This window comes from Microplitis mediator, chromosome 8 (genome assembly GCF_029852145.1).
Source record: "Microplitis mediator isolate UGA2020A chromosome 8, iyMicMedi2.1, whole genome shotgun sequence".
NCBI lineage: Eukaryota > Metazoa > Arthropoda > Insecta > Hymenoptera > Braconidae > Microplitis > Microplitis mediator.
In genome coordinates this window covers 10,735,298-10,754,733 of record NC_079976.1, presented here as the reverse complement: position 1 = coordinate 10,754,733, position 19,436 = coordinate 10,735,298, and the positions used below count along the sequence as shown (strand labels likewise).

Below are 19,436 nucleotides of genomic sequence, written 5' to 3'. Positions count from 1 at the left end.
AAAATCCAGATTTAAATCCCAAGATTTCTCTTCATTCTACAGCATTCGTACTCACTTTTACGTATAACACAACATCCTCAACAAAAAAAAAGCTCACCTGGAGCCTACGAAACTCGAGATTTATCGTGACATGTCGCCTTCATTTTGATGCTTTTCGGATTTAACTTTTTTTTTATTGCTCACTAAAAAAAAATGCCGCCCCAGGATTTTTTGATACGCTTACAAATCTTGTTTGGCACCTTGTCTCTCAATTTTAAACGTGCCGTGAATACAACAAAATATTTATCAGACTTTGCAAGACTAGTGACGTTGCATTTCGTTGTTCAAAAACTTTATTTTTGCTGTATGGTATACTTTTTAATTGTAATTACGTGAGTATATGTTATTTGAGATATGAAAAAAAATCTCTGTTTACAGTTACTTGCTTCGAGTTAGTATTTTTATAAATTATATCTAAATTCATACTTAAGCTAATTAATTAATTAAGTTTATTCAGATAACTGGGGTACACGCAGAGAATTTTATAATATTTTTTACATAAAAAATTAACTTAAAAAAACAATCGAAATTTGCGCTAAGAAAATAAACCTTTGGATTAATTAAATTTGTTAATAACCTTAATAAAAAATTTTTAAATTACAAATAATGAAAACGGAAATTTTTATAAAATCGGCAAATCTAGTAAATTATTAGGAGTACATGGTACTAAAAATTAACTTAAATACTAAAATAAAATTTAATATTTTTAAACTTCCCGTGATGAAAATTAATAGCTCATTAATAAAAACAACTAAGTAACAGATTTCTACTGTGACTCAGCAGCCCAATCAATAAAGCGCGTGACTATAAACTCAAGGACCAGCATTCGAGACCTGAGACTTGAAAAAAAAAAGCTAAATCGATCTGAAAGAAATTTTCATGCAGAACAATTGCCGGCATTTTCTTTTTTTCACCCTGTCCTCAATATCAATGTCAGAGTACATAAGATAATAAACTGAATAAAAGTTAATAAAATAAAAAATAATAATTTATTTAACTGAAACATTAATCGACTTAAATCAAGTAAATTGATGGAGATTTAAAACACAATAAATTTTCATTTAAAAAAAACAATCACTAGTTTTGATAAAAAATATATCTAATAATAATTTTCATTTATTTTATTTAAATTACTTAGGTATCATTTCAGTAAAATGTTTACTTACTGTTAGTCATTATTTGATATAAACGATTCCAATAGCATAGTTACTTGATTCAATAAATAGTGAAACAAAAATTTTTTTTGTTTAATCAGTAAAGAGCTTGTGAGTCAAAAGACGATAAAGTCGTTTAACTGCTTTCAATTCTCGTAAAAAGGCTATAAAAAATTTCAGAAGATTAATAAAATTTTCAGTAGATTAGCTTTAAAAGTTTGCTGTCATCATTTTAGAGTCTTAACGAAGACTGTAACGGAATAGAGTAATTTTTTCGGGCATGCCAATATCTCATAACAGATAACCTGCCTGAGGGTAAATAAAAGAAAGAAAGTCCCCAAGTGGGCTAAAAAAATTAAAAAGTAATCGATAGTCAATAAAAAAAAAAAGTAAGTAGGTCGAAAGTCGATCTTTTTGCAGAAACTTCCTTGAGCAAAAAAGGGCAGGGAGAGTATAGAGGTTGAGATGATGCTTCTTGATTGTCTTCCCGTCTCAACAAAAACAGTTTCAGGAGCTAGGGGTGAAAAATGATAGGATGAGTGGTAAAATGTGTTGAGGGTTGTAAAAATCGGCCATTACGCTGCCAACAATAATGTCTTTCAAGACTGTTATTGTGTCGTACTCGCAGTTGCGTTTTTTTTTTTTTTGTTCCCTTTCCGAACAGTAAACTTTTATAGACTATGGGTTTTTAGCTGTTATTTTTTTAAAACAATAATCATTTTCGGTTTTTGAGGTCAGTTTTAGCTGGCTGGCATAACCTACTGTATTGTGGGACAACGGAGACTAGTAACGACCATAAATCAATGAGTAACCGGCGGAACTGAGCGAGCAGTTCACCCCTCGACATGCATAATTAGGTACACGTTAGCGTATACGCTGGTGTGTATTGCGACTTGATTGTGATCACACACGCACATACTCGTGCTCATTCCGCTGCCTGCTTATATGGATTCTGTTGTTGCTCTAGTTAACGCTATTAATCCTTTAAAATGTTCTTAAGCTTAACTTTACATTGATTTGAGACATTTCTATACCTTTTTTTAAGTTTATCTGATTTAAATCTTTACAATTTATAGCAGATTTTATTTATTCACTTTTGTTGTCCATAAAAAAATTTTGATTGCAATTTTTGTTTATTTATTTTCCGTGTAAGATTGAATCAAAAATCGCAGGTGGTAAAATTCGTAGGCCATTAATCTTCTGAATAATGATTTAAAAAAAAAAAAATGAAATTTGAATAAAGTTTGTTGACTTGATACAGAAAATGTAAATAACGATTCTTCAACTCTTAAATAAAAATAAATAAATCTGTACTTAGACAAGTTTATATTTAGTATATAAAGAAGTTTCGAGATTGGAAATATCTTGATAGTTAGAGTACACTTTGTAGTAGAACAAACACCAAGTAAAACAATGTAGAAATCGATTTGGTTATTTTATGTCCAGTATCGTTTCTGTTAAGCTCGACATTACTTGCCGCTGTTTGTCGATTTTGTTTATTTTTTTATCCAACCGTCCCGGCCAATCGAACGTAAAAAAAAAGTAAACATAAAATACGGTCTATCAACTGCAATCGGTAGCAAATATTTCTTTTATCGGTTTTCTTTTCCACCATTCCTGCTATTAGCCAAATTTTTAATTCTTCTAAAACTTACAGTTAGCATAAAAAAATTTTTTCAATATTTTTATTATAAATTTATAATTGAAATATTTCCTTTCATTTCCTTTCATCTCTACAAGCTTAAACATTTCCCTAAATAAAATTGAATCAATTTAAACTGGTGACAAGCCTATTACTTACCGGATGCGTTTCCCACCAATTCAGCCCTTCATTCCTGTTAATTAAGATCACGGACATTGAGATTAATTCACAGCACGCGTCTTACTCAAGCCTTCATTCCCGTCTTATCTGTTGGTATTTGTGTTATGTACCTGCCACATTTGCAAGTCTTATCCTTACATACTATTTATCAAATCAAACATCTCGTACACCCTCGTACCAGGAAAGACTTAGCAATTGTTTTACATCTAATTGCAACCAATAATTTATTTCAATTTAAGACATTTTCTTTTTTTTGTTTTTTGAATTATTTGAATATTTATAAAATATATATATAGTCAAATGTATAACATCAATTATCATATAGGGGAAGAATGGGCAAAACGGGACTGCTAAGAAAATGATGGATTTTTGAGGATTTGAATACGGAGAATTTTCTTTTTTTGACTTACATTTGAAGGAATTGAACCAAATTTCCAGTTATCATAGAAAAGATTTTTTCCTAAATGAGCAAAACGACCCCCCCCCCCCCCCCCAAATGTAAGAAATTCTTTTTTCGTTTATTGGAAACAAAATGACAATAGTAAAATTGTTGATATCTAATCTAAGTGACAAAAAAGATTTGCAATACTTTTAGTGAATAACGATGCAAAAAAAAAAGAAATAAAAAATTATTGAAAACAAATAACTTATATAAAATTTAATTATAGCAAAGAAGACACCGTATGTATTTTTTATGACCCGAGTCAAAAAATAAATTCTAGTTTAGTCCTCAAAAGCCTCGATTCCTTTGATGTTTTATTTATCGCCCAGAAAGTAAGTCTTCTTTAGTATACTCAAAATCCTCAATGAGAACCATGAGGTGTAAATGCGAATAATTTATCGATTTTAAATTATAACTAAGACCTACAATACGACCAACAATACATTTAATCCACTGAAAAATTCCTAAAAAAAAATTTTGCGACACTCAAAAGTGTACAAAATTTTTAAAGTCGCTCGTATTGCCCACGTAGTCTCGTTTTTTCCGCCCTCTCCCTATATTACTATATATTCATGAATATATAACACTTTTTATTAAAGTTCGAGTTTGAAAGAGAAAATTCTAAGGCGCCAAATTTTAAATCGTAAATTTTTAAATAATTCGATCCGAAATTTAATATTCGGTTCGAAGTACTCCGTAATTTTTATCTCACTTATGATAAATTATGGAAATTTTTTTACAAATATTTCTAATTTTTTCAATAATTTGAAAACTAACTAACAATTTCAATATTTCGTTAAAAAATTAGGAAAAATAATTTTATTATTTCCTTAAACTTTCCATTTCGTCAAAACCTAAATAAAAAATTTTTGATTTACAAATTTTTTTAGTGAGAATATTCTTTGTGATTTTATAACTTTCAATTGTTTTTCCAAACACAAAAATATGATTGATTGAACTATAAAAAATATTTAGAATCAATTTTTGGTAAACTGACTTTAATATCAGTCACCTCATGCCTTCATCCAATCACCGGAGCACTGAGCGTGAAATAAAATTTTACATTGCACGTTAAATGACATTTTGGCATATGTCGCATGCGTTTGTGTGTGTGTGTGTGCATACGTAATATATTCGAATATGAATGTTGCGGATATTTTATTGCATCTGAATTTCAATAACCGAGTGAACCGTTAATTTGCCTCCAACGTCAACGTTTTTTTTTTTTTCATTCTCTTAAACTAGATTTTTATATATTTATTTTTTATTTTTTCTTCATTCATTCAATTGATCGAATTGACTTGTATATTCTAGTCACGTTTCACAAGTGGATGATTCTCGGTTCAGTTTGTTCCTCCTCTTGTAATTTTTGTCTTTCTTTTCGTTTTACTTCAAATAAATATATTTTATATCTTAAATCTTGAACTCAATTGCTACAGAACAGTACAATTCCCTTTGCAGTACTCGTTATAGTATCGATCACACTCATTCTATCCCAGTGGCATTCCCAGGAAATTACGCGCCGGCAAATTGGACATTGATTCCTTTGCCCACCTACACTTTTTTTTCAATTCATTCAAACCCATCTAATAAAATACTATTCAATTCATTAGTAATTATCGTCATTTATTTATCTACCATTCTTTTTTATTATATTTAAGATTTTTTATTCAATTTTAAAACTAATATTCCCCCTCCCGTGACTCCGATCCTTATTCGAAATCCTTGAATTCTTTTCCCACAGGGGGATTCCGTGATACCCAATGACCTTTTTAAATTCCTATTAAATATTACCTATCGATTCTTAAGGGAACCGCTACTTTTTAAAATTATAATACTTTCTTTCCAACGTATATATACATAAATATACATGTATGCATATAAGAAAAATTTATCAGTCTCATAAAAATTATGTCTTGATTATGAAACTAAAGTCTCCATAGGTGAGCAATTTTAAATCCAAGGTAATTTTCAAATTGAAAATTATAAAGATCGATATTTTATTTGTTATCATAATGAAATTTGAGATTTATTCATATAAGATTGGATTTACTATAGAATTGTATTAACATATTTTTTCATATCTTTGATTGTTTACTCACAATCTGAGTTTGAAAGTGAAAACTTTATGCGAGATCAAAAATTAATAAATTTTGAGACTAAGTATTTAAAATTGAAATTCTGGTTAAATTATCAACGATACATTAGAAATGTATTAGAACTTATTTGTAGAAAATTTAATTTCCTTCAAAATTGTATTGATATATATTTTTCATATCTTTGATAGTTTAGCCAAAATTAGAGTTTTAAAATGAAAATTCTTTATAAAATTAAAAATTTCTGAACTTCGAGACTGAGTAATTAAAATTGAAATTAGGATTAAATTATCAAAAATACGTAAAAAATGTATAGAAACTTTGTTGTCGGCAATTCAATTTTTTACAAAATTGTTTTGATACATTTTAACCTTATCTCTAATATTTTATTAGAAATTTTGAATTACAAATCTACGGCTATTATTCCATTTTCGCTTCATTGTCAAATAATTTTCTAGCTCATAAAAATGAATTAAAAATCGTTTCCGTTCGACATTATAAACATCGCATTCATCTCTGAAGCCAATAAAAACTCACAAGCTTTGTTTTCTTAAAAGAAGTAGAAAAATGTTAAAAATACATGTTAGCCATTTAAAATTATATAAAACTAAAATGGCCGACAAACATCAATATTTTCCAGTCAATTCCCATAAAAGTTTTTCTTAGTTCGCAAAAAACGGACATAAATATCGACTCGACATGACAACAATAAACATGAACTTACTATTTCTCAAAATCTAAGACTTTTGTTTCTGTTTCCACTGTACCAGAAACGCGATTCCCTTAATTTTTATCTTCATGTCAAAATTATCCTTGAATTTAAATCTAAATCAATTTTTTATATCACCAAATGTTTAAAATATGAATGCATTAAAATTAATAATTTACCTCAAAATAATTATTCCACAAACAGAACACACTTAACATTTGTTCTTTAAAAAGCTAGTGGTTTCCTTATCCAATTTAACCATCATCATTTTTTTTTCCTTCGTCTTAAAAAATAATTTTCCCTTTTTTTTTTTTAAGAAAAAAAACTTTTGCGGTCGGGCAGAAAATAAATAATGTTAAAAAAAAATAGAAAAGTATTGTCTGCATACAAAAGTAGATATGCCCAGACATATATATATATATATATAAATTGTAGTAAAAGGGAGAATAGTACAGAGTACTTGGGAAAGGGAACTCTCTAGCTCGAGAGTATCTCGTAGTTTCGGATGCTCACCGAATATTGATCTTCTCAGTGCCCAGGACTGGCACACGCGTTCTCTTTGCCCGAGAGATCCATGCAATATAATAAAATACTAAAAAGGACGTCAACCTATTAAATATAATAATAATAACATATAATTTATATTTAAACTACATGAAATTAAATTTTCTTATTTGTAAACAAAACAAAAAAAAATCATAACAACTATTCTCTTTGTCTATGATGGAAAGCAAAGCAGTATGCTTCGTGCTAATGGACATTTCTCATTAAATTCGTTATACATTTAAATATACATGTATATGAGGAGGCGAGAAATGCGTGACCCAACTCGCATGTTTCCTGTTAACAAGTCAACTAGTTTTTATATTTATTATTACTATTATTATTATTGTTTTATATTTTATTTACTCTATAATAATAATAACAATAGTTGTTTGTATACAAAGCGATGAAATTACTCCTACACGTTATTGAATGATAGCTCGATGCTGTGCTAGAAATATTTTTAATCGTGTATTCCAATGATATAACAAAAGTATCAGGTGTCCTGTTTAACTCAATGGTGTATTGAAGATAAAAAAAAAATTGCTATTTATGTAATTTTAGGTTTTTTTTTTTGATATCTGCATTTTGTTCATCTTTGTATGCATATCCGTAACGTTGGAATGGATATTGTATATTGGAGAATGAATGGCGCGTGTTCTGGTTATCGAATAACAAGAGCTTGCGTGGCATCATCATATTTTCGATATACATTTGGCTAAATTGGTCTAATAGAAAAGGCCATTATGTTTGACACCTTTTTTCAGTATTCTTTGTATTGTTCTTACTTTTATTAGTATAGTGAACCATGAGGTAAAATGAGACATTTTTGACACAATGTTTTTTTTGCCCTGGGAAAAAATAATTTAGATTTATAGATCTACGGAAATACGAATTTTTAAAAATTAGATCTACGTTACTTTTAGCAGATCTAATAAGATCAAGGTTGATCTCATAATCGCCAGGACTTTTTTTTCAAGAGATCTATGAAGATTTGTGGAAATTCACGAAAATCGTCAGAAATCTCCAGCAATCTCTGTAGCTTTAATAAGAATTGATATTTATAACTTGCTGATCTGCGTAGATCTCCATAAATCTAAATAGATCTCCAGTGATATTATTGTGAAATCTTAGATCTGCTGAGATTTGTGAAGATCTTTTGAGATCACCCAAATTCGAAAATTATTCACAATTCGAGATCTTTAGAATCGCCGTAAGGCTAAAATTATTCACGATCTGCCGAAATCATCAGAGATTTTCAGAGATCTGATTCATATTTTAGATCTACACTGGTAGAGGATAGATCTCTATTACTTTTTCGGGTTTTAAGATCGCTTAGGGACTTTTGAAAAATGGAACAAGTTGATCAGCCTCTAGACTAGCTTACGATTTTCAGAAAAAAAGCTTATTTTATGGTCATGACCTATTTTAGCTCCGACTTTCTTTGGTTTTTAACGAAATAATTCGAAAAAATAAATAGTTGAAGAAAACAAAATTTTTACAAAAGATTTAAAAGTACAGTATTTGGGCTGATAAATTTTCCTCAGTGTTTTCTTAAAAAGTAACGAACCGTATTATTGCTTTGAACGTACAAAAAAAAAGAAGTAGAGAAAGTAACTCATTCTTATCTAGGCTCTCCCCTATATCTAGATTTTAAAATATATGCAGTCTATATTGGGCGTGGGTTCGAATCCCGCCTTTGACACACAGGAAAAAATTTAAGTAGGCATTTCGATACAACGAACTAAACAAAACGTTTTCCTAAAACAACTGCCGCCGGAATTACAGCTTTTCAACGACGACCGACATCGTTTTAAGAACTAAAATGTGTTTGATTCTAATCTCTTTCGATTTTCATGACTTTTAGAAACAGAATTAAATTTGTTTCAAATAAGAAGTATTTCAATTTGTTATTTTCTTGACAACCAGATGGCGTTGTTAGCAATCGAAAAAATTGTTTTGTTCAGTTTGTTATTTTGCTGTTATCTGGACACACAAGAAAAGGAAAAAGACTTATCCTGTCTTGAGTTTCTCTATCTAGAGTGTACACAGTCAATATTAGGCGTGGATTCGAATCCCGTTTTTGACACTAATTGTAATTTTTAAGTAATTTAGATATGGGAAATATAATTACGAAATCGGAAGAAAATAAATAATAAGATAGTTTATTAGAGCACGGGAAGATATGTTATGTTTTAATGGCTGCGTTAAAGTTTATTTATTTATTTATTTAAACGCCCTTCGATAATTATACATAGGAATAATAACGAAAGTAATATAAAGTGTGAATAATGACTCATCAGCGTAACTATAACAATAATAATAGCAAAAACAAAAACCATGACCAGAATTCTCAGTTTAAAAAAAATCTACTTCTGTTGCATCTTCATTGATAATTTCGGAAATTCTGTATAGTAGAAAGCGTGTCGAAAAACGTGATCTTCTACTAGAGGAGTTTCCATTATCCTATTAGATCTCAGGTTTATGTTTGGCACAGCAAAACCAAATATATCAAGCAGCTCTGAGGCATCAAGATGCCCATTAATAATATTAAACCCACAGCACAGTGTTAGATATTTTCTCCTATCAGCTTAGGAAGATAGCCCCGTATACTTATAGGCTTGATGTCTGTCAAAAAAGATTCCCCTCCTGCTATTACGGTATCTGATATGGCTGAAAAATTTTCTTTGAACCGATTCCAATTTTTCAATCTGATTGTTATAAATGTTTATTGTCCAACTAAATTCTTAAAAAGTCTCATACAATATTGAAATTACGTACTAGTCTGAAAAAAATAATTATCAGATGCAAGTAAATATGTTATTGATATTAAATATTTTTTTGAATAGTAAAAATTAATTCTGATATTTAGATTTTGAGATATCAAATTGTGAAGATAAATTTTTGCGCTACATTTAAAAATTCCAAATTTCAAAAATTCATATTTTGAATACTGCTAAAAATAAAAATATTTTTACAATTCCGTTGGAAAGATCAAATCTTAAGGTTAAATTTTTACAGTTCATTGATCAAATTCCGTCAGTTTTCGAGATATCGAATTTCAAAGACAACCTATTTCTTATTTAGAATTCAGTTTTAAAAAAAAGTTTATTTTCTTTTAGCTGCACTATGTTTGGTAGTGTAGAATTACATAGATACACAAAGTGAAAGAGGCTTGAGCCCGATCAAGAATTAGATTTTCTTTACTATCCTCTTGGCGCGAGCTTTAAAGCTGTCCTCCTTTCGGACCGAGACATCAAAGGCTGAATATCTTACGAATCAGAAATACCCTCAAAACATTTTTTTTTATCTCTCTTACTTGAGTTTCTTCGAATGAAAATTTACAAACACGTGTTTATATACACAAATTTATATGTTTCTTAACTAAAAGTATAATAATTCATTATTTTTTATGACCTTAATAAATTATACTTAGCGAATGCAGGTTTTATAGTTTAAAACCAGGGCTTTAAGCGAACATGTTTGTCATATTTTTAAAAGAAAAACTCTTTACTTACTATTGCAAACAAGATAAATGACGGCGTAAAAAAAGAGCGAGAAACGCTCTTTTTACCCGGAGGCTTAAGTTTGTTTAATGACTCGTCAAGTAAATAACCATTTTTACTGGAATAAGTTACAATTTTAAAATAAATTACAGCTACTCGATTACCATTCAACTCACAAATTTACTACCGTTCAATTTAATTTATTTTAATTTTTACATTTTTTTTTTAATATTCTGCAATAATTTCCATGTCATAGACTCATTAATAATTACCTAATTATGTAATAAAACCCATACATTTTATTTTGAGAAATAAGTATATCCGGGAAGTAATTTAATAATTAAGAAATTTCACTAAAAATAGCAAGAGAAATAATTTATTTTTTTAAAGTGATTATATCAGAAAATATTGGTTTGTTGTTAAAAATATCTTTACACAAATTTGTAGGGCATTAAATTTTTTATAAAAAATGATGAAATGAAAATTATGATATATCCTATAGGATGAGACTTAAAAAAGTTATGATGAGTTAAAAGTCTTGATTTAGTATGTGAATAAAATTACGTGGGAGTTTTAGTGGTTGTATCATGTTAATTATTAGTTTAATGTTTAAAGTATTTGAATAAATTTCTATAGATTATTGAATTCTTGATAAAAATCCTCGGATGACGGTAACGAAAAATATAATCCTATAAGTTATAACTCGTAAAAGTTAAACGTGCAATTGTTGAATTATTTTTTTTGAGATTCAAAGTTGACTGGTTGTTTCACGATGGCCTTGCTTGGTACATTTTATTGTTGTTGTTGTTGTTAAAGCAATTAAAATTTTTTAATTATTACTTTAAAAAATATATTTTGTTCAAATAATTATAAGTATGTATTTAAAAATATTTTTAATTATTTTAAATACTTAATTTATAAAAAATAATAAAACAATTCTGGTACATTAATAAATATTAATAGTTTACGATCCCTGTTTATACTTTATTCAACCTAAATCCGAGATTATCAATAATTTAATTTAATTATATATTTCATTTCTAATTTGAAGCGAACATTATTTTTATACGCACTCACTATTAATTTATTGCATATTTAAAATAATTTAACATTTTTCTTTAATAAATTAGATGATAAAATTACTAAACCCATTATAAAAACAATTAAAATTTAATTGTACAAACAACAACATTTTCGTGAGTATGCAGTGCCCAGGTGGCCTGACAAAAATTTTAAATAAGGGTTTGAAATGAAACCCTTGAAATTTCGCTCGTTGACTTTTTAAAAAGTTACTAAGCTTAATTTATCATTAAAACTTGTACTTAAAATCAAAACCTTAACAGTTATTAAAAGTACCGTTAAATATAGATACTTCCGTCTCCGTCATATTCAGTGCGATCAGAAAGCAGACGCGAGAACAAGAGTTGGCACTGTGCCAACTTTAAGTTCACGTACTGCGAAATTGAAAATTAAAATTTATTATTACTGTAAGCTCCTTAAGTTCAAAACCTACCCACTAAAAATAACAACGACAGTAAACAATAATAACAAAGAAACTTTTTTATAACAAAAAAAAAAAAAAAAAAAAAAAAAAAAAACATCGTAATTATGTGACTGATTTTCTTTCTTCATGTCAAAACTTTATTTTGTTTTTGTTTAACTTGTTTTTTATTGACTCGTGACTTATCATGACTGCATGGACAAAAAAAAATTACAGTCCATCCGGAAGCCGTAAACACCCTAAAGGCTTCGATAAATCGATACGGACACAGACTTAACGGTTTAAAATAAATAAATAAAAAAAATAAATAAAATAGAAAAGCATTAGTTGTTTCTAGGTGACTTGACTGAAATGTTTTAAAATCGTGTTTATTTATCTTAAAAGTACTCTTAGCACGAACAATTTATTTTTACCAAGTAAACAGACTGATGTATAAATACGCTTAATTTAAAAAAGGATTTTCCGTATTTAATCTTAAATCTTTAATTCTCCTCCATTATACTTAATGCTCAATACTCAACAAATCAGATAAATAATTACGTTGAATTTTAAATAGATTCGATTCGATGTCATTTTTTATTAACGTTTTAACTAAAACTGTAAAACGGTTTTGCTGAAAGTGACGGACGTGAAAGCCGATTTTGCTGGAACGAATCGATACTTTGAGATTACATAGGAAGCAATCAGAACTGTTGCTACTCGACTGGGAAAAACTGATCGGAAAATATCTACCGATAAATAAACATTTCCAATGTAAATTTATTTCCTTTTTAATCTCAATGTCGGATTTTTATTTTTTTTTTGTTTCTCATATCATATTGAAGCAAAATAATAACAAAATAGTTACCATGGAACATTTTCTCATCGAAATATTTGTATGCTAACGTATTTTCTTATTTTCAGATTTTGGTGACAGACTGGCTACAGTGAAACAATAATAATAATAACAATAATAATAATATTTAAAAGTGCAATGAAAGACTTATAAAAAATGGATTATTTGTTGGAGCGTATAGTTATTTTTAAACAAGTGTTTTATATTAGAAAATTTGAGATGCAAGACCCGATTTGATTTCGCGAAATGTTTCTCACTTAGAAACAAGTGTTTCAATAAATAAGATTGTTAATCCAAAGGCTAAATAAGAAATTAATAATGGATACGACGAGATTAAGTGGACCGGGATCTGGCAACCCGGCACCAGAACATTCAACAATGCCGAGTTACACAGGACTAACTGGTGACGGTAATGTCGACTACATTATCAGTGATTACATGGAACGTTTGGGTGAGCGTTTAAACATTCTTGAAACGGAGCTAAAGTATGCGTGGCGTGCATTGGATTTATTGAGCCAAGAGTATATTAAAATGTGGGAAAGGTTGGAGAAGTTGGAGGGGTTGCTTTATGAGCAGCAGACTGTGATTAGTCAATTAATTGAATTCTATGCAAGTGGAAGTCAGCAGGGTGGCGGAAATGGCGGGGGAAGTGCTCCGGTAAATGCTATTGAAGAGGCTCCTGGTCAGAGAGGATCTGTTGGTGAATTGGATGCCATTGCCAAGAGTCTGGGGCCGTCAATGGGGATTGAAGATACTAGTGTATTGAGAGAGAAATTGGCACAGCAGGAACTAGCACGTATGCATGGTATTACTTCCCATGAGAGTGGTCCTGTTGCTGCGATAGCGGACATGCATCGGAGTGTTAGAAACTTGGAGACGCTAGAGACTCTTGAGGAGGAAGTTGCTATGCCTGATGAAGCATTCTATCGTAGTTTGAATAATGCTTATCGGGAGGATTTGATTTGTGGTGAAACTTCACGGCCGGCTTCCCAGCTGGGAATGATTTGGGAAGAGGCTGAAGATGTTGACGACTCGAATGGAAAGAAGGAAGAAACATTTTCGGGGGATAAAGTGGCTAAAGATAAAGACGACAAAGACAAAAGTAAGGATAAGGATAAAGATAAAAATAAAAGTAAAGAAGAAGTTGTTGTTGAGAAATCAGATAACAAAGAGCAAGATACTGATGCGGACGAAGGTGAAATATTTAGTGCTGCTGATTACAAAAGTTATCGGGGAAACACACCTTGTGTCAGTGAACAGGATTTAGCGGAATTGTCGAAATTAAGTTCACTGGACCAAGTTGCGCTGGAAAAACTTCATGAGCTTGATAAATTGACTAGTAAATTACAAAAAGACTCACAGGATTTAATTGAACTTAACACTCGACTAATGGAGTCGCCTAAACGCCACCAGTATAATTCTGAGACAGAAGCTAAATTGGCTGAGGAAGCCAGTAGTATAGATGAACAATTACGTAAAATATATGCTGAGACTGATGTTGACAATTGGACGTATTCCAAGAGTCCAGGATCCACGGGCCGATCCATATCTCGTGTTAGTACAGACTCGGGACTAGCAACAGACGGTGATTTTACCGCAAGGTCCATATCTCCAAGACTGAGTACTACACCAAAGAGTCATTTAGACTCATCATCTATTCACAGTACATCGACTTATACACCACCGCGTTTAGGTTACACTACATCACTTTTGGAAAAAAGTCCTGAACCTGTAATGCCTTTGCCTATTGATCCGGGTAATTTTGCCAAAGGCTACGCGGAAAATAAAGAGCTTACGGATTTGATGGCCGAGAGTTTCGTTGCAGTAACCTGCGCGTCATCCACTATTGGCTATAGCACTACTACTGATAAAATTCCGTCGCCAACACTGTCAGCTGGCAGTCAGCACAGCGTCCATAGTATCCACAGTATTCATAGTGTTCAAAGTCTACGTACACGTCACGATGGTTATTTCGGCAGCGCAGCAAGACTTAACTTTGAATTCCCCGAGAGTAGAACCCCGCCGAGCCCGTCGCCTAGTTCGCCACCTCCACCGGCTCCCCGTGATTCTAGTGACAATTTTATTATGCCCAGTGACCCAGCGGACCAGCATGAGAGCGAACTTAAGCGAGTTCAAAGTCCCAGTAGTAACTTTTTGAGAAGTACTGAGAAATTAACGGAAGATAGGCTCTCGTCTCATCCACTGTCACCAAAATCACCTCGTGCATCACCTAAACACGTTACCAAACCTTCAAATATAATGGCCGCCATTTCTGATTCTGGACTGTCCTCAATAAGTAATTGGAGCGGCATGGATAAGTCTCCTAGCTCGCCAAAGACCTCGATCTCTAAGATGTTGACTTCCTACTCGCTGGATCACACCAGGTCAATTATTACTGCTAATCAAGCTTTAAGAACTGTCAGCCCTATTCCTCCGCTTCCAGCGTCAACTACCAGCACTATTTCGACAGCGGCCATCCAAGAACCACTTTACGATACACCCGAAGGCCGTGATGTTTTTGGTAACGTCACTGCGGCCATCACGAATCACAACTTGCTAGCAAATCACGTTCCATACTCTACCGCTAAATCTCCGGCTTCCAAAGAAGATTACGGTTTTGGATCAATTCCTGCAGGGGGAGTTAATTCCAGTCCGAAGAAACGTGGACGCGCTCAAACACTTCAGCACCAACATACTTATGATACTGTAACACCGGGAGGTTCAATGGACATGATTTATCGTCCAGACCAACCAGCAATTTATTCGGTTGCAGGTAATCGTCAACACTTCATTACCGGCGTCTATACAAGCAGCCCAAGTAGTTCTAGTCGCTCTTTAGTGCCACGTACTACTAGTGCTGATCAGTTTTACCATAGAAATGCTAATGGCGGTGAAAACTTTGCTAATTATCAAGAGGCCTACAGCGCAATGCAGTACGCAGAGGCTGCACTTTCTGGTTATCCCCATCACCGGAAACCTACAAGAGTTATGTCTTACGGTGATAGAATGGCTTACAAAAATGCTATGTACAGAACAAATATGTTTCCAACAGATAATATTACTGATGCATTATCTTATTATCCGACTTCCACAAATCTTCCACAAACAGAAGCCACGGACAGTATTAATAACTCTTGGCTTCGTGAGTCACAGATACCTCATGACTCAACTTCTTCCAGTATAAGATCAATGACTTCGGACGGTAGCTATGCTCAGAGTTCTTACAATGATCGTAGATACCCACAGCCACCTAGTTATCAGAGCCATCAGCAGTACTATGCAGCTCAGAATTATCACCAACAGCAGCAACAGCAGCAGAAAACAGCGCAACAGAGTTATCAGCAGCAATATCAACAAGCTTATGCACAGCGTTTAACGAGTTCGGAAAGCAGTGCATCAGAAAGTTTCCAGCAACATCGACAACGACCTAGAGGCGGTGAACATCCGGCTCAATATATGGTTGTTGATAAAGACAGACAAGTAATTGCCCAAACTCAGGGCCAACAGGGTTATTATGATCCTTCAAATGTTATCGTATCACAATCAGGTTATATCAGTATTAGTGCAGATATTAAAGACCGTGAGGAAGTAAAAGTACCAAAAAAAGTACGCCGTGGCTCGTCTCTTAAAAACGCAATGAGTTCAATGAGTCATTGGTTACCAGATCTTCATCTCAAACGCCACAGAAGTCAATCATTACCAGGTGGCGTTCGCCGGGAAGATCTCGATGTCTCGGATTCTGGAAGCCAACAAGAGCCCGCGCCGGTTGAAGTTAAAACATCCCGTGGCAGATCGCACGCGGCGCGAAAAAAGAAAAAGCATAATTTGGTTTCAACTGTTTCAGGGATTTTACAAAAAGCTAAAAGACGAAGTCATCACTCCCAGTCACTCTCTGATCCCGAGCAATCTGAAACTGAGTGGAGTAGCGGCCGACAAAGTGGCCTGTCTGAAGACGAGGACAGCGTAATGTCGGACATTAATCAAGACCCTCCTTTCTTTGCCAAAGTACGTGCGAGCCAAAAACGAAAAACTCCTCCCACTCTTGCACAGCAGCAACAAATGCAACAACAGCAACAGCAACAGAATCCAACGCTTCCGTCTCCACAGCAGCAACATCTGGACTATCTTCAGCAGCAACAGGCTGCTCTACAGCAACAGATTCAACAACATCAAGAGCAATTACAATTACAAGCTGCTCAAGATCGTATGAAGGAACGAGATTTACGCAGTAAGCATGAAAATAGTGAGCATGAGCTGTCAGATAATTTAACAAACGCAGAAGACGGTCATGATGGCTCAGGAAAAAGTACAGGATCTGGTTCCGGTGGCTCTACGACCATGTTCCCCACAGTTGGTGACATAAAACGCTCGACAGGAAGCTCCGACGAGGCTCCAAATGAGAAGGCACCTAAATTACCAGTTGCGATGATGGGAGGTGCCAGTATGGAATTCGCAGTATCAAGAGCTTTAGGTAAATACCGACAACGTCAGTCTTCCACAGTCTCAGACGATCAACCAACGTCTGAAGATGCCTTTGACAAAAAATCCGATGATGGACAGCTGCAGGAAACAGTTGGTTCTAAAGAAGGTAATGATGCAATTGATGGTGAAATGCAGGAAGAGCAGCAGCAGCAGCAAGATCGTGTTAATGAAAAAAACGAAAAAATACCGAGTGCAAAGCCTCCAGAGCTGGTTACAAGTCTGTCCGAGGAAGCACCAGTATCGGAGGGAAGTCCATCGGCTTCCAGCACTCGGGGCTTTGGTTTTGTGACCAACAGATTTTTGCCAAGGCACCAGCAGTCTTTAGAAATACCTTGGGCGGGTTCTCGCAGTGGTGAAGGAGACGAGGATAACAGAAGTACTCATTCATATCGAAGTACATCCCGCGTGTCTTCCAGAAGACAGAGCACCGAGGATTCAATAGACTCCGAAGATGAATGGTATTGTTATGAGTTGAGGAAACTAGAGGAACTCGAACGACAGTCACAAATGGATATGGAAATGGCTCAAGTTTTAGTTGAAGAACCAAATGAAGAACAGGCTCCTTATTGCCCTGATGAGGATGTTAAACAGCGTATGTCATTCGTACTTAAGGAATTGAAACTTAAGACCATTCCGAAGGAAGATAGTAATAAAATTATTGAAGAGAATAATGACTATAACATTAAAAAAGATAATAATCTTATTAATAGTTTGCGTGGCACTAAAATAAATGGGGCAATTCCGCTGCATCGACAGAGACCTTACGAAGACGACGGGAAACCCATTCCTAAGAAAAAAAATGCTGAAAGTGTTGAAACCGTTTTTGCAAGGGTCACTGATTATCACACTTGGGCTCACGAAGAGGAAGCACGTCGTGATGAACGAACGGCTCTGCTACCAATGGACGAGGGTTCTTCTGGGGAAACTTCTGGACCTGACAGTCCTGTTCATTCGATGGACGAATTAGACGAAGAACTAGATCTTCGCAAAGACTTAGAAGAACAATCTAGGCGGAGTTCCAGTGGATCAACAATGCGTCGAGAAAGCGAAAAGCAGCTTCTCCATCAAGGATCAGATTCACTATCTCGCGAAGGAAGTGTCAGTGTTCCTCCCAGCGAAGTATCCGTCAGCATTCCCGGTGGTTGGGACTCTGAGAGCACCGTCCTTGAAGGGGAACGCGATGGAGCTGAAAGTGCAGAAACCGCGACTCTAAGTTTACCTAAAATTAAAATAGACTCATCGTCCTGCGGTAGCTCGGACACGACCCTGAAAGAGGGTCAAGTAAGTCCCGGACCTCCTGGTTCCAAGTGGAAGCTCATTAAAGCTTTAAAAGAACGCAAAGCTGAAGAAAAACTCAAAGAAGAAGAAGACGCCACTGCCAAGGAAAGCGTCGTCCCTCCTCCTCCTCCCGCAGTGAGTATTATGATTAAGTGAGGACACGAAAATCTCAACAAAGTGTACTCGAAATTCGGATCTTGGTCTTGGAATTTTAACCAGGCCTAGCAGATATTTCGAGCACACTTTTGTTGTGATTATTCGTAAATGTGATTTTCAATTTTTTTAATGCTTTTCTATCGATATACTTTATACATTTCATTATTAATTAAGTAACGGGTGGTTGTAATTAATGCAAAAAAAAAAAAAGAAACAAAGTCAATAAGAGGCAACTTTGGTTATTTGCTCTCTATTAATGTCAATTACGGCAGTTTAAATTTGAACGAAATTAGAATTAAGGATAAAAATTATTATAATAAAGTAAAGTATTTATTATTGTTTTTAAGTAAAAAGCTTGGGAGTTTTAAAGTCCTACGTAATAATATTAATAATAATTATAATGATAACAATAATATTAATGCAATGATCAATAAGGTTTATGGGATGTCTGGCATAAATAAAGGACTCAGTATAATAATGAAAGCTTACATAAAACCTGTACTGTAACAAAACATAATAACCTGGTGGTGCTTTCAATCCATTAAGATTAAAATAAATCAATAAAAAGCCAGGCAACTACCCGACCGCGTACACTCTACCCACATTAATGTACTCAGTACTGAGTACTCCAGTCCTATATACCGAAAAATATCTCGAGTTAAGTTAATCATGTTTTAATCGTGGCATTAACTCGAAAAACTCAAGAGATTTAAATAAATGTCAAGCTCAGGAGCGAAAAAAAATTAAATGTGACAGATAAAAAAGAATTAAAAGTAAAAAAAAAAAAAAAAAAACAATCTAGTTATTGATCTAGTTGGAAACGGGGCAATGGCTTTTTATCTTTCATTCACATCGAATTCACTTGCATTTTTA

At 33.2% G+C, this 19,436-nt stretch overlaps 1 protein-coding gene across 13 annotated transcripts in view; it reads left to right on the top strand.

The window, feature by feature from the left end:
* Nucleotides 1-19,436, top strand: part of LOC130673438 (protein unc-13 homolog B-like) — a 167,007-nt gene that overhangs the window by 79,891 nt on the left and 67,680 nt on the right. For 8 of the 13 annotated variants that reach the window (XM_057478445.1, XM_057478449.1, XM_057478446.1 and 5 more), the window contains exon 2: nt 12,716-18,542. The exons of the other annotated variants lie outside the window; for them this stretch is intronic. In XM_057478445.1, the coding sequence (XP_057334428.1) occupies nt 12,966-18,542 (5,577 nt within the window). In that variant the 5' untranslated portion in view covers nt 12,716-12,965. The remainder of the gene's footprint in view (nt 1-12,715; nt 18,543-19,436) is intronic. 13 annotated transcript variants of the gene reach the window in all.